Source organism: Acanthopagrus latus, chromosome 6 (assembly GCF_904848185.1).
Source record: "Acanthopagrus latus isolate v.2019 chromosome 6, fAcaLat1.1, whole genome shotgun sequence".
Lineage (NCBI taxonomy): Eukaryota > Metazoa > Chordata > Actinopteri > Spariformes > Sparidae > Acanthopagrus > Acanthopagrus latus.
This window is the reverse complement of record NC_051044.1, coordinates 1940679-1960713: the sequence shown is the minus strand read 5'-3', so window position 1 is coordinate 1960713 and position 20035 is coordinate 1940679. Positions and strand designations below refer to the sequence as shown.

The 20035-nt window shown below is 39.4% G+C and overlaps 2 protein-coding genes and 1 long non-coding RNA gene across 10 annotated transcripts in view; 2 read left to right on the top strand and 1 right to left on the bottom strand.

Annotated features, from left to right (window-relative positions):
- LOC119020609 (butyrophilin-like protein 2) overlaps positions 1–15667 on the top strand; it is a 56252-nt gene extending 40585 nt beyond the window's left edge. The window contains exons 7-12 of one of the 7 annotated variants that reach the window (XM_037100073.1): positions 8389–8535; positions 10175–10210; positions 11424–11699; positions 11877–12014; positions 13752–13826; positions 13922–15667. In XM_037100073.1, coding sequence (XP_036955968.1) covers positions 8389–8535; positions 10175–10210; positions 11424–11699; positions 11877–12014; positions 13752–13826; positions 13922–13974 — 725 coding nt within the window. In that variant the 3' untranslated portion in view covers positions 13975–15667. Of the gene's footprint in view, positions 1–1097; positions 1173–1309; positions 3083–8388; positions 8536–9616; positions 9678–9774; positions 9788–10174; positions 10211–11423; positions 11700–11876; positions 12015–13751; positions 13827–13921 lie in introns of those variants that run through there. The other 6 variants (XM_037100076.1, XM_037100079.1, XM_037100078.1 and 3 more) reach the window with 6 other exon arrangements.
- A 414-nt stretch (positions 15668–16081) lies between these two features.
- On the bottom strand, positions 16082–16658 carry LOC119020613. 2 transcript variants are annotated; one of them, XR_005075375.1, is made up of 2 exons: positions 16519–16658; positions 16082–16400 (listed from the first exon to the last, which is right to left on the bottom strand). It is a non-coding gene; the product is annotated as an uncharacterized LOC119020613 (long non-coding RNA). The 2 variants fall into 2 exon arrangements; XR_005075376.1 differs by having other exon boundaries at positions 16082–16403; positions 16519–16650.
- Positions 16572–20035, top strand: part of LOC119020611 (butyrophilin-like protein 10) — an 11179-nt gene continuing 7715 nt past the window's right edge. Inside the window, exons 1-2 of the mRNA XM_037100080.1 lie at positions 16572–17005; positions 18624–18947. Of these exons, the coding sequence (XP_036955975.1) occupies positions 16909–17005; positions 18624–18947 (421 nt within the window). The 5' untranslated portion in view covers positions 16572–16908. The remainder of the gene's footprint in view (positions 17006–18623; positions 18948–20035) is intronic.

The following is a 20035-nucleotide window of genomic DNA, read 5'->3' as shown; positions in this document are numbered from 1 at the left end:
GATGGGGCTGTAGAATCAGTGGCAAAGTTTGGACCCAGCCTCAGAACAATGAATTTTTCTGGGTATTTTATAGAGGTTTAGGTTTTTCTCCTCTACTCTCATCTCTCTCCCCCTGCTGTACTCGGCTCTCCTTCACATTGTTCCTCTGCTCCTCCCTGTCTAATGTTACTTGTCTTATACAATTACATAAAACATTAACGTTAGATAATTTACACTCACATCACATCTGATTACAAGAGTGAACACAATTTTTTACCCAACCATCATCATTTGAGTCAGTAAAAGGCTAACGATACCTGACTAGCATCATCTTCATCAGGTGTCTTTCTCTTCTTTGAGAAATATTTGAACAAGCTCATCTGAAAATGCAGTCAGCAGTTACATCATGGTGTGTATATATTCTCTTAATGCTATCAATCAGTTTACTCACGTTAGAAACACTGAGTTGAATCGGCACCAGGCCCAATTAATTAAGCTACCGATATGTTACGTAACCTTAGCTGGCCATCAATGTTTTGCGAATGTCTATTGAACTTATAATATCTGTTTTCTTAAGCTATTAAGTCCACCTTTTCTCCGGTGGGTTGTTGCCCTATTTTCAAGATGACACTCCTCTGACCAACTCTGCCTGTGTGCTTGACGTGATGTCACTTTCGAGGCCGCGCTCTCACCAGTAACTAACGTCGATGGCACCAGTGAGTTCTTGGAGGAGGGAGATATACTCCAGAGAGTAGATACTGAGCAAGATAGTTATCTAGTTTACCCAGTGCAGGGCTGCCACTCCTAAATCAATGTAGAGGAAACACTGGACTTCTAAAACATCACACAGAATCTTTTGTTGGCCTTCACAATAATTTCTATGTAATATAAAAGTTGTTCCTCACAACATTGAGGCAGCTGTGGAGTTTTCTCTGCATGTTTCTCCTTTATTTAACAGAGCTGTAGTCAAACGTATACTGTCCTCATGTGGAGAAGAAAATGACCCACACAATTAACTGGTGCCTGGTAATAACACACATATTTGAGTTGATAATCGTATAAATGAATTCTTGACCTGTCACTCGTCCTTAACAAGCTTTTGTGTCTATGACTCTCAGGTGCAGCTCCAGAACCAACTGCCACCTCTACTGATATAACAAATGACAACCCACTGCTGCAGGTTGGAGGTACAGGTGCTTATCCAAAATGTTCTGAGTGGCAGGACAGTTCTGGAAACATCCTGCTGCAGAACCACAGGTCTCAGATGTAATCTATACTTTATGTATATTGTTACCTTATTTAATGTAGACTTTTGTTTTGTTTTCTGCAGGTGACCATCGGCATCAAAACAGCTGATATAATGCTCCTACAGAGACGCCACTCGTTTGACAGCTTTCTGTTGTAAAGGGGTGTGTGTCTGTGTGTGAGTGTGTGTGTGTGGTCAGTGTTTCCTTTCTCTCTATTTACCGGTAAGTATTTTACTGCAGCACCTTTTTTGCCAGAGAAAACCACTGTAATAAATAATAATGCCCTTTGTCCAAATAAAACATATCGAAATCAAATGGCCACTGAGGCACTTAAAGAGTGAATCTTAGGCAGAGTTGTGACAAAACAATTTTCCAGTCATTTTGGTTTTTTGCGGTTTATTTTGCTTTGAGTGGCAAAGAATTACCGTGTCACCCTGGTAAAAAGACATTAACTCTTCTCAGCGCCTGCCTCCCTCCACCTGCCTCGTCATATACATATAGATTCACCTGTGCCAGTGCCTTCAAAACAAAAGCCTTATCAAATATTTAAAGTCACGGGAAAAAAATGCTATTAATATTGTAATCAAACTAATTAACTAAGAAAATCAATAAATGTTGAAATTCCATTACAAAGCAATGAATTGCTCAAGCAAGCAAGTTTCGAGAGTACATAGATTTGTGACGTTTCAGGTGTTTGGAGTGTATAGTTACTGTGTAATATAGTCATTTATCTGTTTCGTGTATCAAAACAATGAGGCAACTTCTGAATGTGGAGACACTGGAGGAGCTGAGGCAGACCTGAGCCTGAGGCGCTGCCTGTACATAACTTTGTTGTTTGCTAAGTTTTTACATACGTAAGTACAATTTATTTTTGCAAGTTATAAAAATGGTTTGCTAAAGATGTTTTCCAGTAAGAAAGCAAACTTGATTCTACATGGATTTTATGTTTTTGTGCGATTTTAGGTCCAATGTATTAATAGAGTTTGTCAAAATTAAACAATAACTGGAAAGTCACACTTTAAGGTTGCGCTGAAGAAAATGATACCAAACAAGGCAAGTTCAGCAGTTTTTAAGGTGAAATGTAAAGGAAAAATCAAAAGTAGTCAAAAACAGCCAGTTATACCCTGGACCCCAGGCTAAAGTGTTCATGTTGTATGTTTTGTTTTTTGGGCTTTTTTTGTACATTCTGTCAGACGCTGACAAAAGATAATTTTGTACATTTGTATCAAGCTTTGAACCACTGATCCTCTCTAAATGCTTAAAAGCATGTAAACACGCGTTGTTTGGCATTCAGGGTGACTGATTGTCATGTTTTTACCTGCACTATTTATCTTTCTTGTTTGAATGTACATATATATCTTGTTATACTCTGTATAAGTGTTTTGAACATCTGCTTTTTCAAAGAAAAAACTAAAACTAATGAATGATACCACAATATTTGGCTGTTAACTTGCTGAGGAAAGATCAGATGTAGATGAGTTTTTTTTACTTCGAGCTATCAGCTATTGTCTTTGGTACCTTGTTGTTTGCTGGTTGTAATTAATTCAGTTTTATTTGCAACCAGTATATGATTTGATTATGAGGTTGTTTGTCATTAAGGTTAAAGAGATTTTATATAAGTTGAAAAGAAGGGAAAAGCTAATAATTAAAAAAAAAACAAAAACATGAATCATACTTGAAGCAGTTTCTGCATCTCTATAACACTAACTAATGTCCTCTGCGTCTTTGAGCTTTTAAATAAAGATGTTAGAATGCTCTACTAGTAATACTTCAATATAATCAACATCACGTTTAAATTCAACTCTTTGACTGCATATTTTCAGTTTGAATTAAATAAAGTTGATTTTCTGCCTGATGCAGTGAGTCTGATATATTCTGTTCTAATCTGCCGTCAGTGTCACAGTTGGACTGTTGTGTTTTATCAGATCAACAGTAACATTTAATGACTTTACTCTGAGATATGAGCCTCCTCGAGTTCCATCGTAGCTGATGGTTATATCAGTTACAGCAGTTAAGGCTTTATCTTTTCAGTCATTAAACACTGATCAGAGGAAAGTTTGAGTCCCTGCAGCTTTTACTCAAACACTTTCCAGGAGAGTTAAAACTCCCCTGGAAGAAAACATGAATGCTTCCAGTCGTATTCAGAAGATGGTGGAGTTGTACACTTCAGCCTCTTGTGAACAAATGTGAGTATTACAAAGACAGACACTGATGTGTTGACAGAAGTTGTCTACTGAAGTTAGCATGCTAACCAGCTAGCCCCGGTAGTCCTGTCTCCCAGCATTCTGATAAATCAACTAAACAGAAAAAGAAAAGTGTCCACTGTCTGAATTGTAATTTCTCCATTTTACTGAACTAAACTAACTCAACCAACTCAAACTCACCAAACAGTATTATCACCTATGAATTGTCATGAATCACACATGATGTATCTGTCAGTGCTGCAGCCTGGTCTCTCCCCTGACACGTGACCTCCTCCCTGTGCCACCTATTGCAACACAGACAGTGACATTTTAGAGTATAAATAATGCTAGTTCTGAAATAACTGTGGAAATGCTAATCTTAGAGTCTCTCTTATCCTATAGACATTTCCTTAGCCAGTTATAATTTCTCCTACAATTTCTCCTGCAGTGATATAAATAATACATATGCAATGCAACATTTATAAATAGAATTAAGAATAGCAGTGGTGACATAGCTGTGGAAATGTACTCAAGTAAATGTAACGGGGTAAATGCAACTAGTTACTACGACCTCTGCACCTAGAAAGCGATTTAACATGGCTAACAGTTAACAATTGTTAACTAGCTTAGCTTGATGTATTGGCATCTTTTAACCTGGCATGGTGCCTTTGCGTCACGTTAAACACATCACTGACTGCAGCCCGGTGGGTGGGTGGACTCTCATCCTCCTCCTTACTCCCACTCCGCTATAGTGATTCCAGCAGTCGCAGGCAGGTTGTCATCTGGAGTTATCACTGTGGATAACACCGAGACAACATGTCGGGGTTTAAACTCCTACCGACAGCTCTGGAGAATCTGGTCGTGTTTGTCTGTCTGCTGATGTCGGTTGGATTTATATTCGGAAAGGACAACGGTAAGAAATTAGCGTTTGACCTTGTTGGAGTGGAGGCTGGAATGAAAGACATGATCGATGATAACAAGTTAACCTGGACGCTCGGTGTGGACAAACGCCTCAGGCTGTTCCACCCGTGAGTTGTTAGTGAGTACAGGCTTTCATGACGAAGATATAAAGACGACAATATGCACTTTAGGACGAATGTTGACAGTTGCGTTCATTTTTGACACTGTCACTGTGCTCGTCAGTGGTTAACAGCAGACGCCGGCACCCCCCGACCACGTCCACAAAATTAATATAATGCGGCCAAAATTTAAGACAGAACATGAAGTTTTGCATGTGCGGAGCCCTGGATTTGACATGGATGGGGTTTTTAGTGGGGTTTTGAAAAAAAAAAAAATATTATTATTATTATTATTATTATTATTATTATTATTATTATTTTAAACGCGCGAGATAGAAATTCGTAATTAGTTTTGCTTTTCATGATACATTTTATTTCGATGCTAAAATCGATTTTCACTTGTTGTGGACAAAGAGCCTCCCTCCCTTCGCCTGTTATTAAGAGTTCAGCCTCCATCTTGAAAGAAAGCAGCAGCAGCAGGGCGGCAGCAGTCAGTCAGGGTGAGTGTTTACACACGTTATTTCTATATTACAGTCAGAGTCTCTGAGTCTGTTTCTCTCTGTGAGCAGAAGAACACAAACATGTTAACATGAACTTATAAACGCTTCATTCAGAGACTTTTTATCCATTGAGAACTAAACTGTGTTGCCGTGCTCGAGTGACGTTGTGTGTTACTTCCTGTTTTCTCCTCCGCAGCTCGTAACAAACGTGTTCACATTTCACTGTCGTGTTTTGTCGTGTGTGGAAAAATTATGAAATCACCACTTCAACGGCTCTATTGTCTCGTACTTTTCTTTGTTGAACTCCATCGACTGCTCGTGTCATTAATGTCTTGCTGTTACTACGCAGTTGTTTAAACATTATTGTTTGTAAGGTCACATTCAGTTACGTTAGCAGATACAAAAAAAAAGATAAGCTTAAAATCAAATTGCTATAGTTTGTTATTACTCCTCCAGAATCTTCTTAGAGTGATTCTACTGTATCTTCTACTGTAGGTCCCAAAATACTCCTGTGAGAATATTAACACGTTTTTTCACTGCAACGCTTTTAATAATGTAATGCTAAAATAATTAGGACGGCAACAGTGTGAGACAGTGTGAGTGTTAACACACACATGTTATCTTTATATTACAGTCAGAGACTCTGAGTCTGTTTCTCTCTGTGAGCTGAAGAACACAAACATGTTGGATGAACTCAAGAACGCTTCATTCAGAGACTTTTTACCCGTCGACAACTAAACTGCGTCACTGAGAGTGTGTGTGTGTGTGTGTGTGTGTGAGAGAGAGAGGGACACCCTGTGTTACTTCCTTGTGTTACTTCCTATTATCTGCAGCTCATTAACAAACTTGTTCACCTCCTCTCTTGAACGACGATTTCATGATGCATTCAGGGGCATCTTGTAAATGTGGCAAGTCACCACATGAAAGCCCAGTAAAGCTCACCTTTCTCCTGTGTCCCTTTGTTGACCAACATCAGCTGCTTCTGTCATTAATGTCTTGTTCTTACAAGCAGCTTTTTAACTGATTATCAATAAGATATCACAGTCAGGCACATGAAAAGAAACTTATAATCAAACGTTTATGATTAAACTCCAGAATCTTCTACAGTAGGTCCCAAAATACTCCTGTGAGAGCAGTAATACCTTCACCACAACTTTTGTAATAATTTCATGCTACGATAATGAAGATTATTAATAGTTAGCAGACACGTTCTCCCCTTCTCTCATAATTATGACTGACACAGTGAATATTTATTAACAAGCTCAGTGTTCATTTCTTTTCTCTAACTGGCAGTAATGAGCTGGTGTGAAGCCTGAAACAGACACAGAGTGCAGCAGCTGATAACAGTGTTTTACTCTTCAGTACTTTACTGTGTTTTATTTTACTGTTCGTTACATTTTACATCAGTTGCACGTGCAGAGCTGCTCGGTTTGCTGACGTAAAGATGAATCTGAGTAGTTTTATTAACACGTCACTTTAATATTTAGATAAATATTATTCAGTATCATTTAATAACAATACATGGAGAGAAAAAAAAAACTTTTAAAGTTTCTTATTTTTCAATACAAACTTATTTTTCATGTGTTACTGTGGTTCTGTACAGAGCCCGGGAGGTGACACGGATGTGTTGTTGTTTTGTATAAAACGCACTAGATAGCAATTCATACTTTGTTTTGTTTTTAATGAAACATTTTATTTTCAATGCTAACATTGATTTTCACTGTTGTGGATGAAGAGCCTCCTTCCCCTATTTGCCAGGTAAGGAACCTTACAAGTGAAAGTAAAGTGTTCAGACTCCATTTTGTGTCATCAGACCAGCAGCAGTGTGAGTGTTAACACACACGTTATCTTTATATCACAGTCAGAGTCTCTGAGTCTGTTTCTCTCTGTGAGCTGAAGAACACAAACATGTTGGATGAACTCAAGAACGCTTCATTCAGAGACTTTTTACCCGTCGACAACTAAACTTTGTCACTGTGTGTGTGTGTAAGACATTGTTTATCTATACTTAAAATAAACTTATTTAGAAGTATGACCGAGTGCTTGTTTCCATTCTCATCACCACGGCCGCCATCAACCAATTAAGCCACAGTCACATCTGTCTGAGTTGGAGGCTGTTGAGTAGAGCACCAAACAGCAGGCTTGAAATCAGAGCCTAGGAGCTTTGACTAGGACTGTTTAATTACACCAAAAAGTGCATGAATTACTATCTTTCACGCGCGCTACTTATTGTCTCAGTAACCATCCATGTCACCCCCAGACCTCTGTATGCATGTGTGACCACCATCAAAGAATCTGGAATTACAGGTGGCAGCCAATGTGTGTAAGAGGGGCGAGAATGGGGAATGATGCTGTAAGTGGCTGATGTGTGGAGGGGGAGGTTCCTAAAGTTGTTCCAAGCGCAGAAGGAGAAAGTTTCACTTTCAGCGAACAATGGCGAAACTCACTCTGGATGCTTTTTTCCTCCTGATAATCTTAGTAGCGTGCCAGAGTCAAATCCTAACTTAGACGATGAGTCCGAGTGTAAAGACACAAGTGTGGCAAAAAAGGGCAGAAAATTCTGTTTTCGTGCAAAATGGCCACTTGAATTTGACTGGTTAAGGCCTCAGAGAGCTGGATTCCATGAACTGAAAATTTTGCAGTCATTAATATTTAAGTTTAACATGGCCTCTTTCATTGCCAAGGAAGAACTACCCTTTACCAAATATTACATACATTTAAAGTTATTTGTTAGGTTGTGGACTGTGTACTGTGAAAGGATAGGAAGGTTGCTGTGCACATACGTTGTTTACATTTCTAAACATAGATTTTTAAGTATGACTTCTGAACGTATGTTCATTAATACTGTACTGTAATGACAGTAATGGTTCTGTCTGTATACCTTATTTCTCTTATGTTGCTTCTTCAAAAGATCACAATAAAATGTCCCAGAGAATTTAAAACAACACATCACACATTATTTCTGCATTTATTGTCAAAGTATTTATCAGTAATACTCATGAGAGGAAATCTGAATATTTGCTTTGCGTGTTGATTTTACAGTGTGTGCCCCTTAAATTTTGTGATTGTGCTACTAAAATGTTCAGTCAAAGGTCACTGTGCTCCTGGTATAATAATAATTCATCTGGAGCCCTGATACACATGACTTGGATCGGTTAGCAGCATGATTAGAATGAGCCCAACCGATACAAATATTTGGTGGAGTTTCAGAGCAGATGTTTTCACCTGACGACTCTCTGTTGAACACAATGATTAAATGTACTTTATTTTTCATGTCCAGGTGTCAAAGTGGTCGTGGATGAAGACAGTGATGCTGTTTTACCCTGTTTGATCAGCACCAAGGAGAACCTCACAGGAGAACTGTTTGACTGGAAGAAAGATGGTCAGAAGAAGAAGGAGGTGTTCATGTATGATGCAGGCAAAAACGACGCCAACAGAGGTCAAGATGATCAGTTCAAAGGTCGAGTCTCACATTTTCAAGATCAGCTGATGAGCGGCAACGCCTCCATAAAGATCCAGAATGTGAAGGTGACAGACAGCGGGAACTACAGCTGTGATTTTCCACGTCTTCAGCCGAGTCAGATCTTCTACATTGAGCTTGTTGTTGGTGAGTATTTTCATTAAACAGTTAATGTTCTGTAAGACAAGATCTCCAGCTGTTGTACGTTTGACTGTTGTTTCTTCTGAGTCCTTTTAGTCTCCTGTTACAGTCAGTTACACCTGTTGACACCTGATGATCTCTTATAGTTGTCTTGCATTCTACATTTACAATATATTTCTAACTTAAAGATACATTGGAAAACTTTTGATTCTAACGGAACTTACAGAATCTTTTTTACTGATATTTTTCAGCCGATAGTGAAACGGATATTTACCTGCTTCTCACGGAAGTTGCTGATAAGATAACTTTTCTGTCAGTTTTTGCTCACTAGTCTCTTTCTTGCGGTGATTTCGGAGGAATGATTCATCGTGTTGTTTTCTATTTCTGGGAACAACACAACAAATCGTCTCCTTCTACATCCGGCTCATGGCTCCGGGGGAAAAATCTCGAGCCTGCGCAGAAGGCAAAATCTGAATCTGACCTGATAGAACGTATACATGCAGGAGTAATGCAACTGTCAATCGAATAATCTAGGTGTTTTGATTCGATTCGGTCCGATTTTAGTGAGACGAAGGTGTATACATGCATCTTAAAGATCCTATCATAGTCGGACTAACCCAATAATTCGGTATTGAGTATTGAGAGATGAACAATGTTGTGTGTTTTTTAATATTTGATGGGAAAATATAGAATGACACCATCCTTATCTTTAGGGGTTGGTGATTGATCCTTTTTTCTCTCAGTGTTGAGATGCTCTGTACATTATTATGCCAGACTTAGCGGATCAGTTGTTGTTTGCACCACTAAAACAAAATATTGCATCAGAAATAGTTTTTGGGGGAAAAGCTCTTATATGAATGAAAAACCAGAAAGAAAACCAGATCGCCCATGTCTGCTCACTAGACTTGTTTCAATGTGTGTATGTAAACATATATTATCATGGGCTTTTCTTCTTTCCTGATAAGTAGCTCCAATCAATGACCTGCAAGTTTTCCTTCTGCCTGCCTACAAGATCTTCTCTGTCTCTGCTTGGTGGAGGAGCTGCAGCTCTTCTTCTTCTCTCTAACCAGTCTGCCTGTGATCTCAGCTCAGGTGTTTAATACAGTTGCTGCTGCTCCTGCACGCTCCAACCACTCCTGCTTTCTCTGGTAAACAGACAACAAAATTCTGCAAAGCTGATTTTATATGCTGCATTGTTTACATGCATGTCTGTATCTTCTTCTTCTCTGCTTTATATGCTGCCAGCAGCAGGACACTGGTAGGTCACCTGTATGTGAAACAGTGTGAATTTGTTGTATTCTCAGGCACAGTGACCCCTCATAGAAATACTACTGCATAGTGCTACTAGAGGCTGATTTTACCTTTTGACAGAGCCATGCTAACTGTTTCCCCTGCTTACAGTCTTTATGCTAAGCTAAGCTAACCAGTACTAACTGCTGCTTATGGGTGGAGTGCTGCCTGATTACTTCTTCTTGCTTAATGCACTCTGACAGATTCTGACACATCTTGTCATCCATTTTATAAGTAGATGATAGTTTAAGAATGCAGCTCCCTCATTAGATATGTGGCCTGTGTTGTGTTAATTAACGCCTCTGCTCATGTTGAAAAATGAATCCAGTAATGACCACTTGACTTTATCTTTCAGAAAAGCTCTTGAAAGACCGATCAGGAGAAATCCCAGGTGAGTGATGATGTCACTGATCTCTGTACCTGTAAGGTGTGCCACAGCTCTCTGTGCCTCAGTATCATTCAAAGGTTCTGATCCAGTAACTCCATGTAGATGTGTTGTTCTCTTGACATGAGCAGAGGAACCAACCAACATCATGTCAGCTGATCACTTCATGGAATCAGCTTTGATTAATCAATTATTTTATTATTTTTACCCTGGTATCCTTAAAGACAGAAGGATTAACAGGCGGTGAGTCCTGATTATGATGATGTTACTGATCTCTACATCTGCAGTGTTTATCAGCTGTTCAGACACAAACACTCTGTTCACTCTGGTCTGCTTGATATTTAGTAAATGTCAGAGGCCACTAATTATTACAGCCTACAGAACTATTAATGTTCTGCAATATTCTTAAAGCTGGCCAGCCTTGATAAACAGCCAGGGAACGCTTCAAACACACTCACTAATTGAGTCAGAGCAAGAACATCTGTGCAAACAGATACAACAATATTATTACTCAGATTTTCTGCAACATGCTGTAACTGCATGGCTTTCTTCTGTGGCATTAATTTATTGTATCTATTGTGTATTGAACAACAGGTTTGCATATATGTATAATTTATTCCCTCAGCTTAGAATACGTAGAACTGGTGATTACAGAGTGACAATATTTTCAAAGTGAAAGGAACTTTTTAGCCTATTTCAAGCAGAAACTCTGTCCATAACCTGACAGTAACCTGTAAAAGTAAACCTGCAGTGTGTTTATACGAAGTATTGCGTCTAACGTTTTGAATGATTCTGGGTCACAAAGTTGTAGCACACATTGCAGATCTAGGAATCTGTGACATCATCGATCAACTTGGGCCAGTGATTTCTCCTGATCCATCTAGTAAGATACGACTGAGTCACGATCCAAAAGCCAATCAGCCTTTTATGACAAAAAGTCATTACCGATATTTACAATTACAACTAAAGCTGAAAGATGCTGTTCCTGTGCAATGATTTTATGATTCTATTAAATTTTGATCAAAATTAAGCTGTGATTCATATTTGAATTGAGCCACTGTAAAAACCTAAAAGGTAACACTTAACTAAGTTACGAATATTGAGGTTCAATGAGATTGGACAAGTTTTTATGGATGAACTAATTTACAATAAAACCAAAGTCAGTGAAGGCAGAAACACAAAAACATGCCATTATTACATTTCAATTTTTGGTTCACAGGTGCATCAAAGCCCTGCATCACAAGACTCAATGAAACAAATGACTGGGCGTTGCTGCAGTGTGAAGTTCGAGGAGCTTCTCCAGAACCTAAAGTGGAGTGGAAGGACAGCGCTGGAAACATCCTTCGTGCTGAGGAGCCTCAGGTCTCAGAGAGAGGAGGTCTTTACGACGTTACCATCAACATCACTGTGACCGAGACAGGACGCTACCGCTGTGAAGTCACTCAGGAGGAAATTAGCCATCAGACTAGTGCTGAGACCTTCGTGTATATCAGTGGTGAGATTTCAGTCTTGTTGTTTTACTCATCTAATTATTTTAATTCTTAATGTGTCATCAGTTTACAGTATTTTAGACACCTTTAAATGTTGTTCTGTGTAGTCTATGTTCAGTGTGATATACTTGATATGCAGAAACACTTTGAGTTTTACGTGAACTCTTTGTGACGTGTTTCAGAAAAACTTGGCAAGGACCCATCCATCAAAGTGCACATTGGATGGCTGGCTGTTGCATTTGTTATAGGAGTTGCAGTTCATGCTGCAGCACCGTTTGGGCTTAGAGCCACAAAGCGCATCAGAGTCTGCTTTAATCAAGGTATTGTACCAACATATATCAACACAGGAGGTTAGCTAGGTTTTAGGACAAAGAACATGTGTGAAACTGAGCTCTCCTTCAACAGTTGTGCTCCCCCTGCTGGAGCCACATGGTAACTACTGATGGTGTTAGAACTGCACCTTGAACATGAAACATGAGAAAACACAGAAATGACTGTAACCATTATCACATCAACTATGATGTAACAGGAATCTGCTTGTATATCAGAATGAAAGCATTAAATCATTTTTTAGATTTAGATAGATTCAGATTTTGTGCAATTATAACACATTCCTCATCCAAACTAAGACAGGACAGTAATGTTACATGACCTGCTAACATACAGTAGATGTATCCCATGTTTAGTTTATACAGAGGAATTAAAATCCCCTGGAAGAAAATATGAATGATTTTAGTCCTGTTGAGAACATGAGGTGCTGATGCATCTGGTCAAATGAGTGTTACAAAAAGATTTTGTTTACTTTTTTTTTTCTTGCAATGTTTTTTTTTTCTCCAGCTCGGCTTTGCACATGAGCGAAGAAAAAATTCTCCTGGGATTACACATTACAGACATTAGATGATCGTGGCAAAACTATTTTTTCCAGCTGATCTGAAGTCATGAACACAGAAGAGAAAACAATTTAGATCAGACTCAGAAAATGAATCACCAGAAAATAAAACATCTTCACTGGCCCCTCAGTTTTCCAAACCGTTCACCCCAAATCAAAGAGACATATTTCTTTACCTACCTTTAGTGTTTGTTATCCTCCTTGATAGTTTTGGTGTTAGTTGCAGAGTTTGCGTTACAGAAATCGTGAGCTGGTTAATTAAGATAATCAACAGCTAATCTCATGTCCATGAGTAGACACACACTTTCTTCTGCCTGGTGATACAGAAAGAAAATAGTTCCTACATGAACATGAACGAAGTCTGTGAATAATCTTGAGTCACTGACTCACTCCAAAAATATCACAACAACTCAGAGGAAAAAATAATACATATTTTGTGTGAACTGTCCCTTTCGGCTTATTCATCATTTAGCTGGCTGCAGGAATGGATGTAAAACAAAATGTTCAACTGGTTTTCCAAATCTGTCTGTGTAATGCTCCTATTGTGTGTTTAAAGGACAAGTTCAACACTCTGAGATCAGTATTAGCTTTCTTTAAAAGAGAGACAAGACACTGCTGTCTGTTAAAGAGCTTCACTGCTGGAGGGATGGCCCTCAGTAGGAAAATGAAAATACATTTTATGATTGGTGCTACATGAGCAGAGAAAACAGAGAGAAAGGACCGTGGTGTTCCCTTCTGCCCAAAAGGTAGAAAACCTGGGTGACACACTGGTCCCAGGTAAGGACCATAAAGAGTATTACATATTAGAGAAATAAAAAAAATGTACAAAATATTGTGTTCAAGGATTTAAATGAAAAAAAACAGTACCTGATAGAATAACAGTAGCAGTGGAATATCCATTAAATGCAAACAGACTTTTGAAACATCACGCAGAATCTTTTGTTGGCCTCAACAATATTTTCTTGTTCCTCACAACATTGAGGCAGCTGTGGAGTTTTCTCTGCATGTTTCTCCTTCATTTAACAGAGCTGTAGTCAAACGTATACTGTCCTCATGTGAAAAAGAAAATGACCCACACAACTATCCATTGCCTGGTAATAATGATGATAATGATAATAGCATAAATTAAATCATGACCTGTCACTCGTTTTGTGTCTATGACTCACAGGTGCAGCTCGAGAACCAACTACCACCTCTGCTGATATAACAAATGATATACCACTGCTGCAGGATGGAGTTAAAGGTGATTATCCAAAATGTTCTGGTCTCAGATGTAATCTGTTACTTTATGTATGTTATTACTTTATTTAATGTAGACTTTTCTTTTGTTTTCTGCAGGTGAAAATGAAAATGGTTTATCTAAAGCTCCTCCAGAGATACTGAACGTTTGACAGCTTTCTGTTGTAAAGGTCTGTGTTTGTATTTGCACATTATTATCTTTAATGTCACAATCCAGATCAAATCTTTAACATTAACTCCTCTAATGGAGATTTAAACTTGCTCACTTGTGCTGAGTACGACGGCTCTGCAGGTGGAGTTCCAGGACAAAGTGATGATATTCACCTGGTGTTGCCTCAGACAAAATGTGTCATGTACTCACATCTTTGCTGTGTGGCTCTCAGAGTGACCACCAGCAGTGATGTAGTGATATGGTGTAGAAACAAAACCTACAGCCAGTGTTTCCTTTCTCTCTATGCAAGTGTTTTACCGCAGCACCTTTTCTGCCAGAGAAAACAGCTGAATGGACACAGGCTCTTTCAGAGCGGCTTGAGAAATCAAACAATACAAGACTTTTTTTTTAATTCAGGGATGAATTCTGTATGAGGCTTTAAGTGTTGTATGTTTGGTACTGTATCATTTGTTGGGACCCACAGATTAATTATTCATTGTGGCTGCCTGCCCTCGAGTTTTCTTCTCCTGGACTCTTCTGGTCCAACAGCCGCTGAGAGCTGCAAGCTACATTCCCATCAGGTCCAAAGAACTTCTTCTCACTGCAGCAACACACGGTCCTGTTAGTGTTCCAGATCAGTATGCACCAGCAGCTGCAACGCAAAGCTTGCCAGCTAACTCCTCACGCCGAGGTACATGAAGTAAGTTAGCACCGAACTGTTATCCCTGCAAAGGAAAGGGGCGACCAGTTTCCTCCACCTGCTTTTATCAGACTTTGCACAGCAAGAAGAGCATTCAACATTGGAGTCCCAACCTTCTCCTGCGACCACCAGCACTTTTTCTTCATAGACTGGTAATGTTGAAGTGGGCCTGGATGCGTAGTACGCATGTCTTCCCTTTTTCGAGGGTGGTGATCTTATGTAAACTGGATCTTAAAATTTTTAATAATTAATAATTATCCCTGATAATCATTCATTATTACTGATAGCTAAATTTAAGCCAAAACTGCCCATGAATATTGCATGAAGCACTACACATTTTTTTGCCAAAAGTTTATTAAGCTTTGAAAACTGATCCAATCCAAATCCTTAAAATGCATATAAACATGTCTTATTTGGCATTCAGGGTTTCTGTAGTAAATGTGATCATGTCAGCTCACCTTTCCTTTTTTTTACCTGCACTGTTTATCTTTCTTGTTTGAGCTCAATAGATCAAGTATATATCTGATAGTGAGATACTTTTTTTGTGTTTTGTTTTGTTTTATTTCAATGTCCTATTTTATGATGTAATAACCCTTTTCTACGCTCCAAACTGTTTTGTACATCTACTTGTTGTTGTTGTTGTAGTATTACTCATATTTTTCACTGGAAAAAGTAAAGGACAGGACAGGTCAGATGCAGATGTTCTTTACTTACTGTTACTGTAATACAAGTCAGAGTTATCAGCTATTGCTCATTTGTTACATTTGATCATTGTCATTGCATTCATGAGGTTGTTTGTGATGGAGGTCAAAGAGATTTTGAATAAGCTGAAAACTCTGTTGGCTGTGTCCTCTTTATAATGACGCATTTTCACAGACTGATATTTAATTAGTTTCATGATAAACTGACAAACATAATGTGTGTGATTCATGACAATTCACAGGTGATAATACTGTTGCCCCGCAGTTCGTCAATAAAAGCAGATTTATTGTGATTTTTTTTTTCTGACCTTTTCTGAGCCCACTTGGCTCCATATTAAGGTACATGAAGTAGTAAAACAGTACATGATATGTACCATACAAAGTTGTTCTGAAATGAAGTCATGTGACTTTGGCTCTCTATTGGCCACACAATAAGGAAGATCCAGGTATTTTTATACTCAGGAAGTTTTTTGGCTTCAGGACGCCACAGAGCAGCACTTTCATAGGAATGAACGACGCTATGCCTCCCAAAGCTGTATCCAGATTTAACATAACCTAAGAGAGGAGCAGGTAGCGTTGATGCTGCCACCGATAGTTTTGGATTAACCTTGGAATTTTTACCATTTTCTTTGCCATATGATTTACATGTAACAGTATTTTGACACTGATCTAAAGGTGAAATAAAAGCCAGCTGAATCACAGCAGAGTCAATAAAACATTACAGTTTAATGATTGTCATTAATCATGAATCCACAACACAGCAGTTTGTTTAGTGAGTAGGAAAAAAAAGACATACACAATTTACACCCATGCGAACACAACAGAGACTTTTCTATAGAAGAAAAACACGTGTTACAATACACATATACAATAAGTTTTCATCTTAATGCAATAGATTGTTGCATCTTTGTGGATCATCTCAAAGAGTTAGGAATCCATCCATTATAGTCTGAGAAAATAGGGGCCCCCAAAAGACAGAAGCAGCCATGATTAATGTCCTTTATTTTGTTGTAGTTTTCATGGTGTCTGCTGAGACAGAGGGAGAGAGCAAATAGACCTTAAAAAACATCTGTATGAATCCTAGCCATTATTTAACTGGTCTGTAACAATCAAGTAATCCAAAGGTAAGTTGAAGTGACATTACTTTGGCATTGTGATACTTGTATTACGTCACTGAATACATTTTCACAGGGAGTGGGGATGGTTGGAGGGTTGGGAGCAACAGGGAGGGGTTCACTGTGACACCATTCCTCCTCCACGCTGTCCTCCATCACTCCTCCTGCCGCACTTCATTGATCCCAGTAGCCGCCGTCAGATTATGATCTGTGGTTATCCCTGTTAGATTCTAACTTTTCCTGTAAGCCTCTTGGACTATAGTTACCTTGTGCCGGTGCTGCAGAGCCGCTGTTACCCAGCAGCACTTTATTCAGGACATCTAACCTCAGATATCTCAGTTAACGGTTCGTCGCGTGCCGTCAGCTTTAATAACCGCGCTAGCTAAACACAGCTGAGCTAGCTGTTCCACCGGGACGACATGCCGGGATTTACACTTCCACTGACATCTCTGGAGAGGCTGTTCCTGGGTCTCTGCCTGCTGGCGTCTGTTGGGAAGATACTCGGAAACGACAACGGTAAGAAATTAGCGCTTTAGTTCGTTTGAGCGGAGTGTGGAATGAAAGAAATAGTCGATAACGGGCGTCACAAGTTAACCTGGACGCGGACCACTCACCGCCACAGCTAACGGCTAACTAACAGCGGTCTCTACGCTGCTGTCGAGCCGCTCGGTGTGAACAAACAACTCAGACTGTTCGTTTTTGTGAGAATATAGCCTCGTGACAAAGATAGAAGGACGACAATATGCACTTTTGGATGATTCATTGACAGTTTGGTTTATATTTTGGACAGTCATCCTCACTGTCTGCTCTGTAGCGCTCGTCTAACATTGATTTGCAGTTCGCAGACTCCGACATAAAACCACGTCAAAAGGAATATAATGCGACCAACGTTTGAGACAGAACATTTACTCGTGCATGTGCGACGATTGAATTTGCCGGTGATTTTTTTTCCACACTCCATGTTGAAGTGACGAGTCAAGGAATCTGGGATGGCAGGTGGATGCAGCTAATGTGTGGAGAGGAGCGGATTGAGAATGGCGCTGTAATTGGCTAATGTGTGGAGGGGGCGGGTCCTAAAGTTCTAAGGGAACAATGGCGCTGAGCAGGCGATTTAATAGTCTGCACGGCCTTTTTCATCGCCAAGGAAGAACTACCCTTTACCAAATATTACATTTAAAGTATTTGATAAGTTGTGGACTGTGTACTGTGAAAAGATAGGAAGGTTACTATGCACATAGTTTTTGTACATTTCTGAACTTGGATTTGTAAGTACGATTTCTGAATTCGTTAATATTGTACTGTAATGACAGTAATGGTTCTGTCTGTATACCTTATTTCTTTTATGTTGCTTCTTCAAAAGTTCACAATAAAATGTGACAGACAGTTTAAAACAAGACATAGTAATGTCTGTTTTTATTATCAAAGTATTTATCAGTAATACAGTAAAAATGAGGTGAAAAGTGAATGTTTGCTCTGCATGTTGATTTTACAGTGTGCGCCCCTAAATTTTGTGATTGTGCTCCTAAACTTTTGAGTCACTGTCACTGTGCTCCTGGTATAATAAGTTAGTCTGGAGCCCTGATACACATGACTTGGATCGATAAACGGGGTAATCGGAATGTTTTTCCTGGTTAGCGGACAGGACAGAGGACCCTCCCCAAACCACACCAGCACATCTGGGACCCTCGGGGCCCATAGGCATCATATTTTTAGATAGAGTACGTAATTGCGCTTGTTATGTCTTGTCTCGCTTCAGTTTGTTCTCCCTTCTCCGTGGTTGTCAGCTCCCTGCAGCTGGACGCCACATGTCATTCTGAGTTGTTGTGAGTGGGAGGGGCCAAACACGTGCCTGCATTTGATCTCTGCTGTGTGATTGGCTGTTGGTGTGGAGCTTCCTAGAAAGACAGACTCAAAAAAAGAAAAGAAAAAAAACTTGAATTCTTCACCGTTAAAATGATCGAGATCGTTTTACCACTCAGCCCTAAGCAGGTGTGACGTGGAGGAAAGTTTATAGCCGTACATAACTGGTTTACCAACCAACATGCTTATAAACTGGAGTTTCAGAGCAGATGTTTTCACCTGACGACTCTCTGTTGAACACAATGATTAAATGTACTTTATTTTTCATATTCAGGTGTCAAAGTGGTCGTGGATGAAGACAGTGATGCTGTTTTACCCTGTTTGATCAGCACCAAGGAGAACCTCACAGGAGAACTGTTTGACTGGAAGAAAGATGGTCAGAAGAAGAAGGAGGTGTTCCTGTATGCTGCAGGCAGTCATTACAATAACGGCCGTCATGGTCAAGATGAGCAGTTCAGAGGTCGAGTCTCATATTTTAAAGATCAACTGGAGTATGGCAACGCCTCCATAATGATCCAGAATGTGAAGAGGGCCGACAGCGGGAACTATAGCTGCATTTTTCCAGATCTTCAAACATCGATCATTGAACTTGTTGTTGGTGAGTATTTTCATTCAACAGTTAATATTAAAGTTTGAACTATAGCTGCATTTTTCCACGTCTTCAGCCGAGTCAGACCTTGTACATTAAGCTTGTTGTTGGTGAGTGTTTTCATTAAACAGTTAATGTTCTGTAAGACAAGATCTCCTGCTGTTATAGGTTTGACTGTTGTTTCTTCTGAGTCCTTTTAGTCTCCTGTTCCAGTCAGTTACACCTGTTGACACCTCAGAGTTTCTCTGTTTGCACCATTAAAACACAATATTGCATCAAAAGTTATTATATGAATGAACAAGCAGAGAGAAAAACAGATCAGACATGTCTGCTCACTAGACTTGTTTAGATGTGTATATATAAAGATATTTTCTAATGTACTTTTCTTCTTTCTTTCCTGATAAGTAGCTCCAATCAATGACCTGCAAGTTTTCCTTCTGCCTGCCTACAAGATCTTCTCTTGTTGTCGTTTCTCTGCTTGGTGGAGGAGCTGCAGCTCTTCTTCTTCTCTCTAACCAGTCTGCCTGTAATCTCAGCTCAGGTGTTTAATACAGTTGCTGCTGCTCCTGCACGCTCCAACCACTCCTGCTTTCTCTGGTAAACAGACGACAGTTCAGTGTCGCTCACCACATAATGTAGATATGATGAATGTATTTATTTTCCCCCAAATCCTGCAAAGCTGATTTTCTATGCTGCATTGTTTACATGCATGTCTGTATCTTCTTCTTCTCTGCTTTATATGCTGCCAGCAGCAGGACACTGATAGGTCACCTGTATGTGAAACAGTGTGAATTTTTTGTATTCTCAGGCACAGTGACCCCTCATAGAAATACTACTGCATAGTGCTACTAGAGGCTGATTTTACCTTTGGACAGAACCACGCTAACTGTTTCCCCTGCTTACAGTCTTTATGCTAAGCTAAGCTAACCAGTACTAACTGCTGCTTGTGGTGTCAATCTTCTACCTCTGCAACATGATGCATGTATTTGTACTGAATGTACCTGCTGCCATCTATCTATCTATCTATCTATCTATCTATCTATCTATCTATCTATCTATCTATCTATCTATCTATCTATCTATCTATCTTTCTTTCT